The sequence below is a fragment of the Ixodes scapularis genome, unplaced genomic scaffold (assembly GCF_016920785.2).
Source record: "Ixodes scapularis isolate PalLabHiFi unplaced genomic scaffold, ASM1692078v2 PGA_scaffold10__122_contigs__length_95168666, whole genome shotgun sequence".
Taxonomy (NCBI): Eukaryota; Metazoa; Arthropoda; class Arachnida; order Ixodida; family Ixodidae; genus Ixodes; species Ixodes scapularis.
Window position 1 is genome coordinate 64,907,272 of NW_024609836.1, and position 18,674 is coordinate 64,925,945.

General features: G+C 43.9%; 1 protein-coding gene across 2 annotated transcripts; it reads right to left on the reverse strand.

The window, feature by feature from the left end:
- Positions 1 to 2,753: 2,753 nt before the first annotated feature.
- Positions 2,754 to 13,054, reverse strand: LOC8024884 (GTP cyclohydrolase 1 feedback regulatory protein-like). Of its 2 annotated transcripts, XR_005715351.3 has the most exons (4): positions 12,818 to 13,030; positions 9,647 to 9,732; positions 6,703 to 6,954; positions 2,754 to 2,840 (listed from the first exon to the last, which is right to left on the reverse strand). XR_005715351.3 is itself a non-coding variant. In XM_002407279.5 (3 exons), exons 1-3 carry the CDS (start codon positions 12,854 to 12,856, stop codon positions 6,831 to 6,833), a joined length of 249 nt encoding a protein of 82 aa, XP_002407323.3. In that variant the 5' UTR covers positions 12,857 to 13,054; the 3' UTR covers positions 6,279 to 6,830. The 2 variants fall into 2 exon arrangements, 1 of the variants encoding a protein (XP_002407323.3); XM_002407279.5 differs by lacking the exon at positions 2,754 to 2,840 and having other exon boundaries at positions 6,279 to 6,954; positions 12,818 to 13,054.
- Positions 13,055 to 18,674: the final 5,620 nt, after the last annotated feature.

Consider the following 18,674-nt stretch of genomic DNA (forward strand, 5'->3'; position numbering starts at 1 on the left):
ACCTGTCTGCCTTTGATAAAAGATTGTCATGTGTTGAGCCAGAGCCCGGCGGTAGGCAGCGAGCGCATGCTGGAGGCGGAGCATATACTGGTTTCTTAACCTGACGCAAACTATACATGATCAATATTCGGCTGTATGCAACAGACATAGAAAAATGCCCGGCATATGACTGACAGTAATCAGCTAACACCAATTTTCATAACCCATTCGTTTATTTATTTTTATACAAGAAAACCTGCTGTCACTTTACAGTGTGGGGTAGCATTTTGGAAAACAAATTTACATTTCATGAAACACAAAGAGCTGGGAGTGTGCCGAAGATGGTATTGCAAGAAATGAGTTGGTTAATGCACTATAGCACGAAGATAAATTATGGTACACAGTGTATATGTTTAGATTATTTCATTTTAATAAGGAGTTAGGGAAAGATTAATTGAAGCTGAAGTTGCGACAGCTGACAAGATTATTAAAACGTTGAGATTATTGAAGAAACTAACAGCAGCCCCTAAGTACGGTTTTCATGGTTAGTGAGCATAAGTAGTGTTGAATGGCTCTGGACAGCATCGAGAGAATTTTCTAGGTCTACCTTGTGTTAAAAGTATGCAGCAGCACTGGATTCAAGCTTTGGCGAGGCAAACATGTCTAGCAAGTGTTCAAGAGCTTAGATCCAGATTCGGAGGCCGCACCCAATCTACCAGAGGATCTGGAAGCAATATTTAATAGACTGAATATCTGTGGCCCACAACAAAGGCATTCCGACGTCAATTTGATATGTTCACTTAATGGGGAAGGTTATATTGCATTCTCCATTATTGCACAAGTAAACGAGTGTTTAACTTTATTTGGCAGTTTGTGAAAGGTTCATAAAAAGAAAATGTTATTGCCTTGCCGGCATGAAGCATTTTAGGTGTATATATTGCAAACTTCTTTAAAAGTGTCCAAGAAATGCTCCTGGACCCTGCCATACTTACTATATGGTAAGCGTTCTGTCCTATGCAGAGCGCAAATTCGTCTGCTTCTTTTTGCAAGGTTTGTGGTGACGTCAGAGCGCCAAGCTCCGATTGAAGGATAGTGGGTAGACCTCAAAGCAAACTGCCTCGAGGTCTACCCCCTATCCTTCAATCAGAGCTCGGCGTTTCGACATCTTTGAGAGAGACATAGCAGTGATCACTTCCACGATGGAGATATTTATCGAACCGACCTGCAGCGACATCGCCTAAACTTAGTGAACATTGCCGCAGAGATGGAGGAACGTGTCACTGGGTTTGTCACCTCCCAATAAGAAATGGCTGTCACTGTTAAAAATAACCTTTTGGTTACTTTGTAAGCACTTTTTTTTAGCAAAGTATCTAGACTTGTCAACATTTGTTCACAGCACTGTATTTCTGGGTCACAATAAAGCCCAATCAACCTATACATGTGATTTTGCTAGCTGTTGTACTGATTTCCCGTTTAGGCATGGCATTTGTGTTCCTTAAAAAAGAGGTATTACACTAAAAAAAGATACATGGTTTTTATTTTAAAAACATGTGACACACCTTCTAGGCATTTTAAAAATAAACTCTGCAGACATGATTCTTCCTTTGCCGGAACTGTCTGGCACCTGTATAATTCACACTGAAAGCTAATATAATTGCAGGGAGCTTTCTTCTCGTTACTGCCAACAAAGATAATGAGGCAGTTCGATATTGTCTGGTTTACTTACGTTATTATTGCGGATAATTTCTACTGTGGGTGGCTGCCCAACCACATGTTGAGGGACTAACTGATCAATGGGCTGCAGAACAAGAAGCAACAGCAGATAGGATGACCGCAACCTCTCAACCCCAAGCTCCAAGGCAAGATCATCAAAGCCTTGTTCCTGTTGCAGTAGAATATCGAACTTACCCAGTGACTGTGGGCTTTGGGAAAGACATGTTTTGATGTGTAAAAATCTAATCTGTTTTTTGGCATTGCCCTTGATGAAACACTACGTCAGATGCAGATGTCAATGTATTTTCTGGGAGACTCTGGTGATGGTGGTAGTATTGCCAGTCTTCACAAAATAATGCTGAGAAAGCGCACTTTGATTGCACCGGTCTTGATATGATTCATGTAGTGGTGCTGACCTACTCATGGGACTGCACACATGCTGTTCTTGGAAAATATACCATTTATCGTGCCAGAGCATATGTTGCAAGCTGCACAATTATTGTGCCTGCAACAGTGCGCCCTTTTGCAACAGCAAACTTTCTATCTATTCCATTCAAGAATAAACCTAGCAGTCCCATTTTAATTTTTTTTTTCTAGTCTGTCAGTCAAGAATATTTGAGCCGGATCTCAGACAACATATGTGTATTCCAAAATTGGCCTAACACATGTTATATTAGCTGTTTCTTTTAAGGTGCCGTGTGATCATTTTGAATTTCGCTGAATGAAGTTGAGCGCACTTCTGGCCTTTACAATCACATCATCCATATGAGCATTTCATGAACAGTTGGATGACAGTTTGACATCTAAATATTTATACATAGGTTTATTAATGGCGAAGTAATGTTTATATAATTCCGAGTTGCATTTCTTTTTTTGTAAAACAGATATGTATCAGTGATCCCCTCAGTTTTTACAAAAGTTCCTTTTCATGGGTGGCTAAACAATATTTTGACCGAAAAGATTTTGTATTATAAAACTTTGACAAAAAATAAATTCCGGTCAATCCTAGGAGGTACTGCCACATCCACCCTATAATCATTACTTTTATTGATATTCACCTTTTTGTCCTTCTGAAGGAGCATTTTGAAGGAAAAAAGTTCCCATTGGATCACGAAGTGATCCAGGCAGCTCTCTATTTGTTCAGGGACCTGCAAACAGAAATCTGATGTCGGAATACAAAAATGCATAGCCAAATGGAAAAACTATGTTGCAGTGAGAGGGGTCTACCGTAATATCTAGAGAGATGACCCACCCCGAAAGATAACCCACAACTACTTTTGGCAGGATTTGCTATTTGTCAGAAACACCGAAAGATATCCCACTTCTAGCAATTGTAGGGCTTTCGTCAATGGTGACCACGGCAGGAATGGAGTTACTCAGCCACGACGTGAAATTAGCGAACATAGCAGACTGGCAAAATTCGTAGGCCTTCCTTGCAATTACAAGTTTCGCAGGTCATAGAAGTTAAAACTAGCATTTTTTCTTTTTTAATTTTCTTTGATCGCACACCGAAAGTCAGCCTACTCTATATTTTCACCCGATTTGATCTCCCTCTTAGGTGGGCTATCTTTCGGTATATTACGGTACGTCAAAAAATAATGCAGGCAATTTAAATTTATTTCTCATAGTTTTCTATCCATATCTTGTCAAGAATCTAAATTTTTCACATTTTTGTTCTAAGTCTCTCCTTTCTACTACTCCTTCCCAGGTCCAATCCCTGCCACCAAAAGCTTAGGATTCTGAATAAAGGGAGACACGCCTTTCGGGGGATACACAAGTTCGCTAGGATATGAAACACACACTGTTTATTGTAGAATCACTTTTGTTGGCACATAAGGGTTATGCAGGAGAATTTATTTATGGCATAAACCACAAACCGAATGTTTATGCTGCGAGTTATAACTTATTGTATACATGGTACTCGGGCCACTTCCGGTCACCATGATAGGGAGCCGAGGACACTTCCGGTTCGGGGTGTTGTTTGCATGTTTTTAAAGGGCAACATCATCACTATGTTTCAAGTGTTCCATTATGAAACATCTTTTTTGTTATGTTTTGCCTGTCTACTGGCTTCTTGAAGTGCTAGAATGCTTTGCAATTGACTGTACAACTTTCCTGTGCCAGATTAACGCAAAATTAAGGACACCGCGAGTGTCCTTAATAAAGCTTTAATAAAGCTTTATTAAGGACACGAGACAACGAATCAGGGTGAATAATACCAGGATGAAGTAAATGACGAGACTCGGAATACAAATGAACAAAACAAAAATAGAAATGAGAGCGATGTGCACAGGAACAATTGACCCCGTGAGCGATGACGTCACAACATGGCCCTTCGCTCCAGACAGACCGTTGCTAGCGCCGTTGTAATAGACAAATGCATTGGGGCTCGGGGTAAGGTTAGGAATCGCCTAATAAAAAGTAAATAATTTTCTGTAAGCATAATGTCTCCTCAATATCTAATCATAAAGACTTTTTCAATCGTCTCACTACCATAAAGAGATGACAAAAGCCCCGAGTAAAGTTTCACAACCGGTTTTGCCTTGCTAGCAGACGATAGAATTGCTTCGCGGGCTCATTGGTACGCGACCGCGTTGAATAAGGTTGGTGACGATCCACGAAACTCCTCTTCTCGGGGTAAACTTTCTGTGGGATTTCTGGAAGCGAAGAGTGCCCGCGCACAGCTTTGGTCGACGCCCGAGGTGCACGAACGTCTTTGCGTTGAGCTCGCTTCCGTCAGATTTGAGAATGCGAAAACCCTGGGAAGCTGAATCACGTACGACGACGACGTGAAGTGTATCAAGGTAAGCCAGCACACGTTTCAAGGATTTCTGACAGCACAGTTGCTTCAGTGCACACCTGCGTGATCAACCGAACTGTCCGTAACAGATATAAATTGTCGCGGATGGATACGCATCGACAAGTAAAAAACAGAAAATCAAGATCTAATCGGCGAACTTGTGCCTAGAAACAAAAGAAAGGTTCAGCCTCGACGGCGGCAGCAGCGCGACGATGCGTCGGTGTGACGGCTGCCTGTGAGTCAACAAAGCCATGGTCGACTCCTGGCCTATCCTTCTATCTGTTTTCTATCTATCTTCTATATATCTATCTATGTATGTACCATCTATATATCAATCTAAATATGTACCTTCTATATGTCTATCTATGTATTTTCTATTTATCTACCTTATCCAGAATGCTCGTTGGTGAGCTACGGCGAGACTGATAGGCAAGGTCATTCTGACCTTATTTTTTACACTCGGGGTAAGAGTAAACTCAAATCTTCTGGATGCACGGGGAAGCGTTCCTTTTCAGTCATGCGCGCTTGAGGTCTTACTTAAAACTGGAAAATCAGCTGGATTTGTTCTCAGTGTGGTGATTACAAGGCAGGTACGAAACACACACCGATATTGCGAGCCTGAAAAACAAACTTTGGCTTCTCAAACTGCTCATTTTAGAGTCAAAACAGTTTTTCCTTCATTACAATCAAGTCACCTGCAAAATCAGAAGAAGGCCCCGACACTACTTTCAAATTATGTACTAGACAGATGCTTTTCTCGCTGTATTTTAGCAGGTCTCCATGCGTGTGATGATTTTTGGGCAGACACTATGCCGTTTCGCACAGAAATGCCATTTGTTATAAACGTGATTAGTTTTCTTAGGCCTGTCACGTTCCAAATAAATGCAAAATCAAAATCGCATCACTGTGGAAGCGATTCAAACTGTTGCAGACGGCATACTGCTGTCATTCCGTGTGCGTTCGTCGTGCGTTCGTCGTCTGCCACAGGCATTTGGAAGCGTCTCGAGGACCGGAAGTTGCCGTCTTAAATATTTTAGAAACAGCTGATTCTCGGCAAACCTCTGTGGTGGTAAGTGCGAAATCTAGGCGTCCTTCGTGTGTTATTTTTAGGTGTTTAAATTCCACGTCTGAGTTTTGACCGATCCATCTTTCAGGGCGAAATCCACTCCCATGTATTCGTCCATTACAACGCCCCTGGCAAAGGTTTGCTTGCAGCGGTGACGTCACACTTACGAGGTCAGTGAGCATAAAGCCGGAGTCGCACTGCTCATACGTCATACAAGCGGCGGTCTGCAAACACAAGTCACGGCAACATCCGTGGTTCGAATGTGCGCGCGTGTTAAGTTTCTCCTTGAACTCATTGCCACGCGGCATTCGAAGTACGAATCTCGCGGTGACTCGCGTTCGAATCTGTATGCAGACTGTCGTCTGTATGCTGCATAAGCAGTGTGACCCCGGCTACACCGTGCCCCGGCTTAAGGTTTCACTTGCTCGTTGTCTCTGAGCCCATGGCATTTTTCCAGGTCTAATTGTATTACGAGCTTCGAGATTCGCTGAGACACTTCTATTTTTCATTGTCATTGGCGGTTTTCGTGTTTCGCAAAAAAAATAAACTGTGAGACTTTTTTTGCATAGTTCTTTATGAAAACTAAGAATATTTTGCTAAATTCATAAATGTCCCAGCCCGTGTAGCACATTACTCTTCTTGTGGACGAGATCCCTCATGCTCTACACTCATTGGTCGTGTTGAAAATCCATGATGTGTCGATATACATTATACAGGAGGTACAAGGGTCACTCGAGGGTGACCGGAATTTTTATTCCTAGAAAGGAAACAAAAAAAGTCGACAAGACCGAAGTACATGACCATAACTTCTCTGCCATTGTTTTTGGCAGCTCCCTGATTCCCATGGCGTAGAGAGAATTGGGCTGCTTGACTGCAGTCGGACGAACGTGTCCATGCGGTTCGTTTGTCACGGGGGGTCGTCCTTTCCTAAACTGTTGACACCATTCTCACTCTTGTCAGTGAGAAATTTTGTTCCTTATGTCATGCTTACAGTATCCTCAAAATTTCAGTCGGTTTAACCTCGCCCAAATCTAATTATTCCTTGATGCCCCACAGCCGTATTGCTCGCCGCCATGATAGCGGGAACTGCTGCGATGTGGCAAATACGCCTATTCGGGCCCCGGATATTCAAGAAAGACTATACCCGTTGACGTCCTCCGAAAGTTTCATCATGCTAAACTTGTTCAGCGATTTCCCACGGGCAAAAGGCCTGATGAACCTTGAACGGCCCTTGTAGATTGTAGCTTTCGTTTTGGTCCGAATTTCCCTTCGTCACGATTTGTGGACGGTCCAGACGGTGCCCAGTGTGTCCCCAGACACGGCGAGCACCTTGTAGCCCATGACTTCCAGCTTGTTGAGCACGGAACACGGAGTGTCATCCACCTTGACCAGTGTACTGCGGAGACAAGGGTCGGTTTGAGTTAGTGTCCACGTGCAAAGATCAGTGACCTCGAGAAGAAATTTTGTTTGTGAGAATGTTCTATGCCAATGTCACTATAATGCCACGAACCCGTTTCCGACTGGCGTTTTTACTGCGTCCAAAGAAGGGTTCCTCGATTTCCGCCTGACGATGTCACACAAGCGTCACGTCGTCGACGGCCGCGAACTTGGGGGTGTTACAGCATCCAAGGTGGATGTGGCGCACGCCTGTTCTTCTGCAAGTTGCTTTCTATATTGACTGTCCACAGAAGCTTCGGTAGCCAAGAGTTGGGGCTCCACGACGACAGTGACACTCGCGTTCGCTGGTATTTTTTTCGGGAACTTCTGTATCGTCCATCACCAGTATCGCGACATCCGACAGCATAAGATGCCGGCTATGCCGTATGTTGCCACTTCGCGACCACTTTTGATGTATGGACGGGATAGGATCAATAAATACAGCAGTCGAAGACGCGTTCCAGGAATCGTAGCGTCACTAAATAGGCTTTTCACTTTGTCTAACGAATCCTACACCAATCCACGAGTTATATGTACAGTCGTGACCGAAGAATACGAACAGTTTAGTGCGTGCCGACGTGAGCATGCTTAAGCCTTCTGGTGGAACTTCGTGGTACTTCACCGGCGACGTTATTATGAGCGTTTCCTGCCGTGGCATTACCACCACTTTTGGCTACACGCAACGCGACACAAGCTGTTTTCGTAGTACACTCTTTAAAAAACCTAGTAGTATTTACTAGAGAAAAGCTAGTAACTGCTTTTCACATATGTTACAAGGTGCCTAGTGACCATATGTAGTAACGGTCAAGCTGGTAAAGGTTACTAGGTCAAGAACTTTGGAAACGGTTACTAATCAATCTAGTATCTTTCACCACCTTTAGCTCGTAACTGGCACTAACTCTCACAAGACCTAGTAACCGCTACCCGAACTCAAGTGGCGCTAGTCGATGTCAAATCTAATTGAAAAAAAGGTATTATCGCTGGGATATGCGATTTTTTTCACGCTGCTTATATACACATTTGCACATATGTTATGCATTTAACACCGACAAAGAATTAGAACACAGATAACATACACGCACAACACCCACGCGACGACACGCTAACCCAATCACTGGCCGCACGGCTACCCATGCGTCTTTTATACTAATGATTTGAAAGAAGTCGGTTAGTCAGTGACCACCTCGTCCGTGAACAATGTTACAAATATGGTGCTGCTTTCGCACCAATGTTGTTCTCCAATCTTGTTGCTAAACATTCCAAGGAATGTATCTCTACTAAAAGGTAACGGTACACACAGCGTAATGTTTGCGATAGCCTATAAAATAGCGTCCCCATATAGGTTTCCAGAATCTATGTTCTCACTTACCCGCATAGCAGCCGCAGTTACTACCTGTCGCGCGTTTGAGGAAGTAAATGTTTAGTAGAAAGGCAGTAACCGTCAGAAAAATGTAGTTACTGCTGCAATAACTACATTTCTGGCGGTCTTTAGTCTTTATTTCAAGAGCCCTTTCTTCACCCACAGACACACACACAGATTCTATTTAATGTAATACAATCCTGAAATGCATACAGGCAACCAAGTGCTCCAAACTCCTATTACGTAGCTGCTCGAGCCTGCTGCAAAACGTGTAATAATCCGACTTACTACAAGTAGGACAACCGATCTCTTGCGAATTAAAACATGAAAAAAGGCATAGCTTTCGTCCGTTGACAAACTGACATACTGATGACATTATGATGGAGGCGAAGACAACGTTTAGTGAGTTATTGCCTACCTCCCCACAGACATATGGTCGAAGAAATTAGACAATAACACTCGATATATGGGAAAAATCTTTGTTTCGAAGCAGCTTCCCAAGTTGATGGTTCAATGTTAAGTAGAGTTAGAGTTTCAAAAGCAAAAAGTTCTGACTAAAATGAAAATGAAAAAAAAAGTGCATTTCTTATGCACCGTGATAAGGGTACAAAATGAAAGATGAACAAATTAAATAACTGTATACGTTATTTCGGTGTCAATTAACTGGCTCGCAATGGAGCTCTTCTTGCAACAAGTTTCGTTCACACGGCTTGGTTCTTTACCTCATTCGGCAAAACGCAGCAAATGGGTCGTAAAGGTGTCGGAGCCTTAATTTCGAACAAGAATGTTTTCATGCTGCGAGGCGCAAACCTGGGCAATTCCCGTGACATCCAATTTGTCAGTCATTGGTTTTTCACTTAAAGTTTCCTACTTATAGTGTTTTTGTAGAAGTGCACCAATCTAAAGACCCCGTTCGAGAAGACGCGAGCGAAATTGGATGTTGTTGTACAATTGCCTTCGTAGAGTAATCTATCGCCATGAACTGTCCTCTTTCAATCTTCACCTACCAAGGCGAGTTTTGCAACTTCCTTGTACCAAATCATCTCCACTGGCCCCATGACCCGCATACAACACTTGTATAACACCCTCGGTGCAGCGGGTGTTGGCGCTTTTAATTCGTTATTTTTTACAATGTATCTTCTGTTCGTGAGCATAGAAAATTAAAAAAAAAATGAATGAATGATTGAATTCTTATTGTTTCTGGGCACTTTAATGCAAGATTGCTATTTTTATTCTTATTCGTGACTGCGCATACCTCGAAGAAGTTGGTGGTTTGAGATAATGCACTTACCGCTTCGAAAACACGGGCTTGTTAACTTTCCCGCCAAGCTCCTTCAACAAAGCTGGGTCCTGGCTTCCGTCAAGGTACGTTGGAGCCTAAAAAAGTTCACAATGACCTCATAAAATGTCGGTGTTATCAAAGTGAAGTCCACGAAAGAAATGGTCCCTTAATAGATAAAACAAAAGAAAAAATTTGATGGAAACTTTGAGCTCGTCACAATGAGTGCTGGACGGTGTAAATCAAATGATAAGCAACAAAATGCAGGAGAGCAATTCTAGAGTCAGACTATACAGACAGATAATAAGTTACGCTTCAAACCAGTCTTGTAGACGTTACTCGAAAAAAAAATGTAATCGATACTCTTACTCTCAGTTAAAAAGTATTCAACAATATCACTCGATTACTTAAAAAAATTAACTGTTTTTTTTTTTTTACTAAGTAACCATTACTTTACCGATTGCTTCGCCATTTTCCAAATGAAATATTCTTCTGCCGATTTAGAAACGGGTCTTTCGTACTGTTCGTTATTGAATCACCGAATTGTAAACTACGTCGAATCTCGCTAATTCAAACTCTCTTAATTCAAACTTCTGGATAATTCAAACTTACATGCAGGTCCCACCCTATGCATCTCTATGGGGGGAAACGCCCGGCAATTCAATCTTTGCTTTATTAAAATACATTTTCTGTCCCCCTCGAGTTCCAATTAACGAGAAATCTACTAATTCTGATAAACCGTCCTCCCGTCGGAGACTCTGTTCTAGGATCCCTTGCTAGGAAACTCCGAGAAACATAGGGGGTTATTAAAAAGGGGAGGGAAAAAGGAGTAACGGTCAGAAGTAATTTTTATTGCTCTTCCAAAAGTAGTCAGAGTTCTCTCGCGATCACTTCTCAATATGTGTACTCAAATTATTAAAAATTACTCCAAAAAATAACTGATCCCAAGTAGTTTAATTACTTGCATATGATGAGTGCCGTACAAGTCTGCTTCGAAAAACGATAGTTGAGCCATCCTGGTGTGCTCAAAATCATGGCTGCAAATTATATGAATCTTTAAATTGCGGGAGACACTTTTCTGTGATTCCGAGATGTTAGAAAGGGTCCGAGATATATAAAAACGATATCGCCTGAGTTTCCTGATGCCGTATATAGAGCACAGAAAATCTCATCGGCGATTGGATTGTCAGTTGCGCCCTCTGTGTACAAAAAAAAAACAAAAAAAAAAAAAACATCTAACTGGGGACATTTGCAAGAAGCTTGGGAATACGGAGCGTCGATCAAAACTCTGAGCCAGACAGGTACAAATTACCGGGAAGAAAAGTAACTAAATATCTAAGCATTCTTACTCGTTAGTGGTATTTAAAAGGTACGTGTTACTTCAGCTTAAAAAAAACAGTAGCGGGTTACGTCATCTTTATTGCGATTTATTTTCTTTTTTTTTTTCTTTTAACCGGTAGCAACAATCGTATATTGTGTCGTCATACTGATGGTGACGCCAATAAATCAGTTTGCTCTCATACTTTGTGTGCATTTTTTATTGTCTCTCTGGAACTTCCCAAAGCCACAGGCGCGAGCTGGGGTGAACACCGAAGATAACTTGCGCTGTCCACATCGTCCTCCAGAAGTAACTAATAGACCGCCATGACTTTACTTGGAGGGAGGCAGGCGGCAGTTCTCAAGACGTCTCGTGCCGTGTCATTTGCCCTGAACGCGCAGTGCTTCATCGAGGTTGTCAAACGCGCAAAAAGACTGAAGTTCCCTCGATGCATTGCGGCAGCGGCGGCGTAAGGAAACTGGCTGGTGAGATCGATCTATTGCCATTACTCGCTCGTTACCAACGTAACTCGATTGACAAGTGCTGATTGTTGGGCAAGTTGGTATGGTACGTTAGAAAACATGATTGCACTTGGAGACAGGGACAAAGGAAGAACAGACACCACAGAGCGCTTACTTGATCACCTTAGTTGTGGAAATCTGGCGGACGGGGTACCCTTCCGCCCCCCTCACTCATTTCAGTCCGCCTCCCGTCGTTTGAAGCGCCATCTAGATTTTCGTTTCATAATTCTGTGTGTACCATAGAGCAGAGCCGTATATGTAGAGAGTTTGGCCATTCGTTGGGAAGTATAGGAGACAAATGAAGCGGCGCCATTGGCCGAAAGCGGGCTGGGCGTGTTCCAGGGCGTCTTCAGAAATTCGAATGCGACCAACCAGAAGCCGGAAATAATACCCTGGCGGTGGTCGCGAGAAATAAACCTGATAACTGCATTGGAGTAACTCTCGATGGCTGAAAATATGGTACACGTGATGTTTCAATCACACTCATCTAAAATGATGGTGGAAGAGGGCGACTAGCGGAAAGATCGACATAATCCTTACGCCAAACGCCGAGTGCCGGGAATCCGCCGTCAGAGCGGTCACACTCCGTCCGCGCCAAACAGAGTTGAGCGGCGCATTCGTTGCTTACGTCTTTCTGCATGATCATGATGAAACAACACGTGAACCCTATTTTCAACCACAAAGAGTTACTACACTTCACTCTTACGCACTTATTAAAACCATATACGAACAGAGACCTTCGATGATCGATCGGCTCAGAACTGTTTCTCGCTAGCACCGCTAGGGGATTCTTTTCGGCTTCTGGTTGGTCAAGAGAGCATGCCAAGCCCTCTTTCCGAGTCTGCCACACGCCCTGGCTCTGCCCGCGCCTCCCATTGACCAAACTCTCTACATATACGGCTCTGCCATAGAGTACAATGGAACGCCATCTAGACGCTGTGCTTCGAAACGCACGTGTTCCATAGAATACAGTGCAGTTACCATAGCAGCCGTCCGGCGCATCGAGCGACGGGATGCGAGCCGTGGGGAGAGAGGGGCTTACTGCTCGTGCAACCACAGCGTCTATGAGCACTTCTGTAACTAAGCTAATCTAACAACGTTGCTCGCTACTCTAAAACGAAACTAACGAAAATACGTCACTTGTTCCTTTTTTTTATCAACATAACCGTTACAACATAACCGTTACGTGCAAGCAACGCGAAACAAGATACGGCATGACGAAACTCGCGACGAAACTCGCTACGAAACTCTTATTCCGTATTCCGCTCAGTGTCTCGGCTGTTCGTCACGCGATCCGACAAATCCGAACATAATTCAATGGCACACGTTCGGTGCAAAACTTACCGCACCAGGGACCTGGCTCCAAACGAGGAGGTAGGGCATGACGCGAGTTTGGAACTGTACGCCGACTCGCCACGCAGAATGTCCGAAAAACAACACCAATGACGGACGCGAATGGCGGGCGACTTGTGTGGCGGCTCGGCGGAGAGAACGACCACGGGGGAAAAACCAACCGCGGAAATTACGCGCTCCACGGCGGCGAAGGTGTGTCTTTGCATTTCCGCGGCGCAATCAGTGAACGGAGGTGAGCCCCGCTCCGCATCGAAGACAAAACCTGTCTGTGACGTCATCGTTAGTGTGGCCACCTGCCCGCCGCCAAGCGGCAAACAAGCCAAAACTCGGCGAGAGTCGCCGCAAAGCGGCAGTGGCGTCCGTTTCGCGTCACGCGTGCAAACATCACACAGGTTGTGAGAATCTGCGAGATGCGCTGGCGGCGACGCTGACGCTAAGTAGACGGCGCTGCGTGGATCCACGAGCGATGACGCTTGAGGGGGCAACCGCGCCGGCCTCGTCTTCAAGGCGGCGCTGCGCAGCGGCGCGGAATCGACCTTGAGTCGTGAAAGGTGCGGCGAGGGAAGCGAGCAGCGCGCGTACCGGCACGTGTCCGTCTAATCACTACTGCGTGATGCACGTTGAAAACCCCGGGTTAGCGGTTGTACTGCAATGGCTAAATTTCTCATCCACAACTAAGCGACCGGTCGCCCGTTGAGGCCCAACAAACCAACAAAGCGAGCCAATTTCTTAACACGCGAGAATGCCCGTGTCGCCGCAAAGCCGAAATGAACTTGTGCCCGCGTTACTTAAAAAAAAGAAAAATGTAATGAACATTAGAATGACAAAGGAGCACAGCTTTAAATTTCAGGAATTACCGTTACTAATCGCTTCACTAAAAAAGGTAGTTTATTGTTTTGCTCGTAACGTTACAAGTTCAATTTTTTCACGTTGCTGGATACTTCTGAAGAAATAAATAAAAATAGGATGTTTTCACAAATGTCACATTTCTACTGCTTTCACTATCTCACATATTGCCACGTCTAAGTATGAAGTGGCAAGACCACGAATACAGTAGAGGTCCTGCGACGAGTTCGCGGATCGTGCTTTGGTTTTGAGCTCCTGAGACTCCACCAAAAGTATATGATATATGGAGATCATCGAAGGATGGAAGGTGAGAGCGCAGATTTGTGCGGAGCTTTGTTTGCCCTTCCGTTCTTTTACTGTTTACACACACATTCCGTCTCTCTCTCTCTCACTCACCCTCTCTCCCCCTTCCCCAAGAGACTTTCGGTCGCTCCGTATCGGCATGCCTTCCGAGGTTGTTGACGACAAAATTCGTGGGACGATGAAGTTCGACAGAAATCACGAAGCTGGGAATTTGGCCATTTGTAGCCAATCGAAGCCAATCTGGTCAAAACCAGATGCTGCTAGCCAATGATAGCTACCTGAAGCTGACGCCGTATTTAAGTACACGGGGAGTGCAAACTTGCAATATTAAGTAACCAATAGTCATTAATAGCCATTTAAATTTCCAATCTAGTGAGTAAGAGGAGTGCAGTCAGTAATAGTTACCTAAAGCCAATCATATACATACGAGTACAAATAGTAAATAATTGACTAGCGTAGTAACTAATAGCTATTCTTAGCCATTTAATGCCAATCGGGTCCATAATATATCTTCTCATAGCCACAAGTAACGACATGATGCCAATTGCATCTTTAAGTACAGAGAGCAAAAAAAAATGTCAACAATATCCATTCATGGCCAGTTGAAGCCAGCCTACTCAGTAATTGATGGCAACAGTCATTTGTGGTCAATTTATTGCCAATATAGCCTACAAGCCCCCGTAATATATCATTGCCAAATGGCAATACTAGTTAGTATCTCTCTTCCTAACCGGATGTGCTCAATCTGCTCAGTAATAAAGCTCATTGTCTTTTATAGCCACAATGACAATATTCTACAAAAAAATATCTAATGAGTCACCAAGTAAAAAAAAAATTGTTTGATTTGTATTAAATCGCTAGACAAAACCTGACACGTGTAACGGCACACTGAATGTGGACTTCAAAAGACCAAGACCTGCGACCTCACGATCTTATCCCCCGAATGAAGAAATATTTAGTGGATCATCATTAATTCTACTGGGTCAGATCCATTCGCGACATTTCCGGCAAAAATGGTAAGTTGTCGACTCCCTGCCGCAAAGATCGCCTTCGACTACCGTCGGCCATTTATTTCACTCTGGAGTTGTCCGTATTAGTCTCTAAAGGCTCGTTCCGACGCACCCAGGCGGGACCGGTAGAGACGAGACCTGTTTTAAACCTCTTGCGACGGCCTTGCTCCGCAGCCGGTTCTACGCCGTCGCAAAAGGCTTAAAAACCGGTCCTGTCTCACTCTGTCGTACTCGGTTGCAAGTGTGTGAACACACCTTAAGTTATTTGCTTACTTGGTTTCAGCTTTAATCCAGACGCAGCCGATGCTACGAGCTACTGGGAGTCATCAAGCAGCGTGAAAAGCGAGAGTCACCGCGCCTTTTCTACTTCTGATTAGTTCCGGACGATAGAACACGTCCACAAACGTGACAAACACAATAATCGTGCACTTCGACGCCGTCTGATTGGTGTATCTGCTGGTAATGTCGGTGAATGCGTCTGGCCTTAATGTGAAACAGTTTGGATAATATTTTGGAGTTTTACGATCACCAAAGCACGATGTGCGGACTGGACGGAGAGCTTGTACTGCATTCATGTCCTTGCCACCGACTAATGAGGTCGGTGGCAAGGACAAGGATATCCCATTCATATTTTTGTTATTCTTGGAAAGCGAAAATAGAGTTGCAATGCGGGATATTAAATGTAGCAGGCGCAATACAAGTTGGGAAAACGTCAAGGTTTCTAAGCATTCATTTCTTCGGAAGTATCTGAGCAAAGTCACGTGAAAATAACTCAACATAACGGGTAAAGCAACGTACTACTCTTTTTACGCGAGAAATCAGTAGCGGTACTAAACTATTATATTTAAGATCGTGTCATTTGTAATACTAATTCATTTACATTTTTCGAGAATCGGGCAGAGGTCCTCCGCGTGGGCTCCGTGTCTGGCCGCCGCCATGTTGTTGCTTGTGTGAGCAAGCATGTGCAAGTGCAAGTGCAAGTCTGCCAAAGGAATCATCATGTGCACGCTCCGCGTGCTTGCACGCATGGAGCGCCAGTCGGGAACTCATGGGCAGCGCCAATTTGAGAGAGAAGAGGGGAATGGGCTACCGGCGCTTTTTCTTTTGCTGGTGTGTTAGAAACAGTGAAAGTCCCGGATGAGAGGCTTCACCGGTGTTGGGTGTATGCATTGCCCGAACTTCGTTCGCGCTTTTTTGTCTGTTTTAAATTCCCAAACGTTAGTAGAGCCACGGGCTTGGATGGCTACAGTCCCTCGGTCATCGGGACACCATTGCCCGGTTTTAGGTAGGGTTCCGTGTTTTGGATAAATCCGGAAAACTCCGGAAAACACACGCCGGTTAACTTTTTGTCAATTCGGATTTATCTGATAAACTCCGAATTTTCACGTGCCAATGCCTCCCCCCCCCCCCCCCCCCCCCCCAAAAAAAAAAAATGTATTTTACAATTACGTTTGATCAGCAGTTCAGCACACAGGGTCAATGCAGAGCCTTTTATACTCTGGGTCAATGGTCCCGGGAAAATGCCACCACGCTTATGTTTCGAATCTCAGATCATTGACAAAAAGGGTCTTACCGCTTATCTCGTCAAGGTTCAGAACGACCTGTCATTGTACTTTCGGGTCACGAAAAAAGCCTCTGTACTAGTTTCTATATTGGGGAATACTATTTTTGTTTTAAAAGGAAGGAGAGGTTGCGTTTTTGTAACAATGAAAGCTATGGACCATAGATATTGCATCAAATTCGGAAGCATCCTTTACCACTCCACCTCGCGCGGCTGCTGGGTAGCATGGAATAGAATGGAATGAAAACGTGCTTCCAAGCGACTACCTCCAGGAGTTTATTTTTAAGGTATCGACGTTTATCCAAGCCACACATGTGTGCAACTTTTGCCGTGGGACAAATTAGTATTGCCAATGGCACTGGCACCAACACCAAATCCAGCTGATGAAATATTAAGTTATATAAGCGCGTTTTATTTTTCTTTATCTAGCATCACCCGTATTTTTTTTTTTATTTTTTTTTTTTTTTTTTTTTTAGGAAACATTGCGAAATTAAGCTCCGAATTTTGGAGATTTTAGAATAAAAAAAAATAAACTTTTATAAAAAAAGAATAAACTCCGAAAAACAACCCCCCAAATTTGATGAAAAATAAACTCCGAAGACACGGAATCATGGTTATAGGGTGCACGAGTAACGACAGAAATAGTTGAATGCTCTCCGAGGACCTATGTAGCTTGCACGGAATCCGGCAAGGAGAGTGAGTGCGGCTGCAATGTCTTTAAAGGGATACTGAATCGAAATTTGGATTTCGCAAAATAAGGCCGCAGAAGCATTGAACGGGACTCTACGAACTCCAAAACATCACTCATACATAGATATCTCAAACGGATGGCCGTACTTTTGGAAAAGAAGGGCGCGATCAAGCGATGGCTAGGACGTTATTGTCCTCCTGGAACATTTGAGAAGGGGGGTAAGCTGCCTCGCTTCTCTCCTCCTCGCTTCGGTTCAGCAGCTTGAAGGGACATAGGAAAGAGGAGAAGGAATGAGAATCATGACGTGACTTGTCTTGTCGGCCTCGTCGACCGTGTTCAATCGCGCACTTCTTTTCCAAAAATAAGGCGATCCGTTAGAGATATTGCTGTATGAGTGATGTTTATGGGTTTTGCAGCGTCCCGCTTATCCGTCCAGCCTTGTTTTGTGAGCTCAGAATTTCGGTTCGGAGTCCCTTTAAGCTACATGGCTTTCCACATGACCCCGGCAGCAGTGGGTTGCGTCCGTAAACCGAAAAGACATTTCCACAACGCCATCCTCTCGACTGAGCTCGATTAACGTTTTGTCCACTATACCATCGATAAAATTGGGGTACGCTCGCAAATGTGTGCAAGTTTTCTCGGGATAATTGCTGTTTCCGCTTTAACTTTTTGCAACTGAAGCTATCTTAATATTGGTATTTTAAAGTGGTGACACTGACTCGATTTTATTATATACAACAGTGGTCCTCAAATGGGGGTCCGCGAAGCCCTGCCCCATCAGTCAAGCCCGGCAATAAAATTTTTTTTTTCTTTTTTCCCCAGGTCGAGAAGAAATGTTTCAGTTTTTGGGCGAGTTTCCTCGTGTGTATGTCAATAAGAAAGGTCTACCTTACACTAGCCCTTAGTTAAATCCATTTATCAAATCATTGTTATATTTGACCTATACCTTTCCCCTTTCCTTACCACGAACGGGGTTCTCCGTCATCTCCGCCGATTCACAGGGGGTCCGCGAGACATCGATGGTTGAGAACCACTGATCTGCAACACTTAGTTGATGGCTCATTTCCGCCGCCGGGTGTGGCTGAAAATTCTCGAAAAGCTAGTTCTATCACTTTCCCTGTATCACGGTCCCCTGCACAATACCAGAGAGCGATGAACCCATGTTAACCGACACAACGCGATTAGATTCTTCTTATTTTCAAAATTGGTACGTAATGTCGCTGAAAAGAACCCTTTAACTTCTGTTGCTGAAATTTGACACATGCTCATGCATTGATATCGAATCGTTGAATCATTAATTGACTCACTCTGGCAATAGGCCCATCTCGATTTTTCTGTTTTCAGTTTTCGACAAAAGACACACTCGTCGAAACGGGATCCTCAAATAAAGCGTTTATAAACAGCTACAAGCCAGAGTGAACTGAAAACAGCAAAGTA

Excerpts from the sequence above, each read along its gene's own strand:
- LOC8024884 (XM_002407279.5), bottom strand. The coding sequence starts at position 12,856 with ATGCCCTACCTCCTCGTTTGGAGCCAGGTCCCTGGTGCG. Across the intron at positions 9,733-12,817 it reads GGAGCCAGGTCCCTGGTGCG|GCTCCAACGTACCTTGACGG; the intron begins GTAAGTTTTGCA and ends GAACTTTTTTAG. Across the intron at positions 6,955-9,646 it reads AAGCCCGTGTTTTCGAAGCG|TACACTGGTCAAGGTGGATG; the intron begins GTAAGTGCATTA and ends TTGTCTCCGCAG.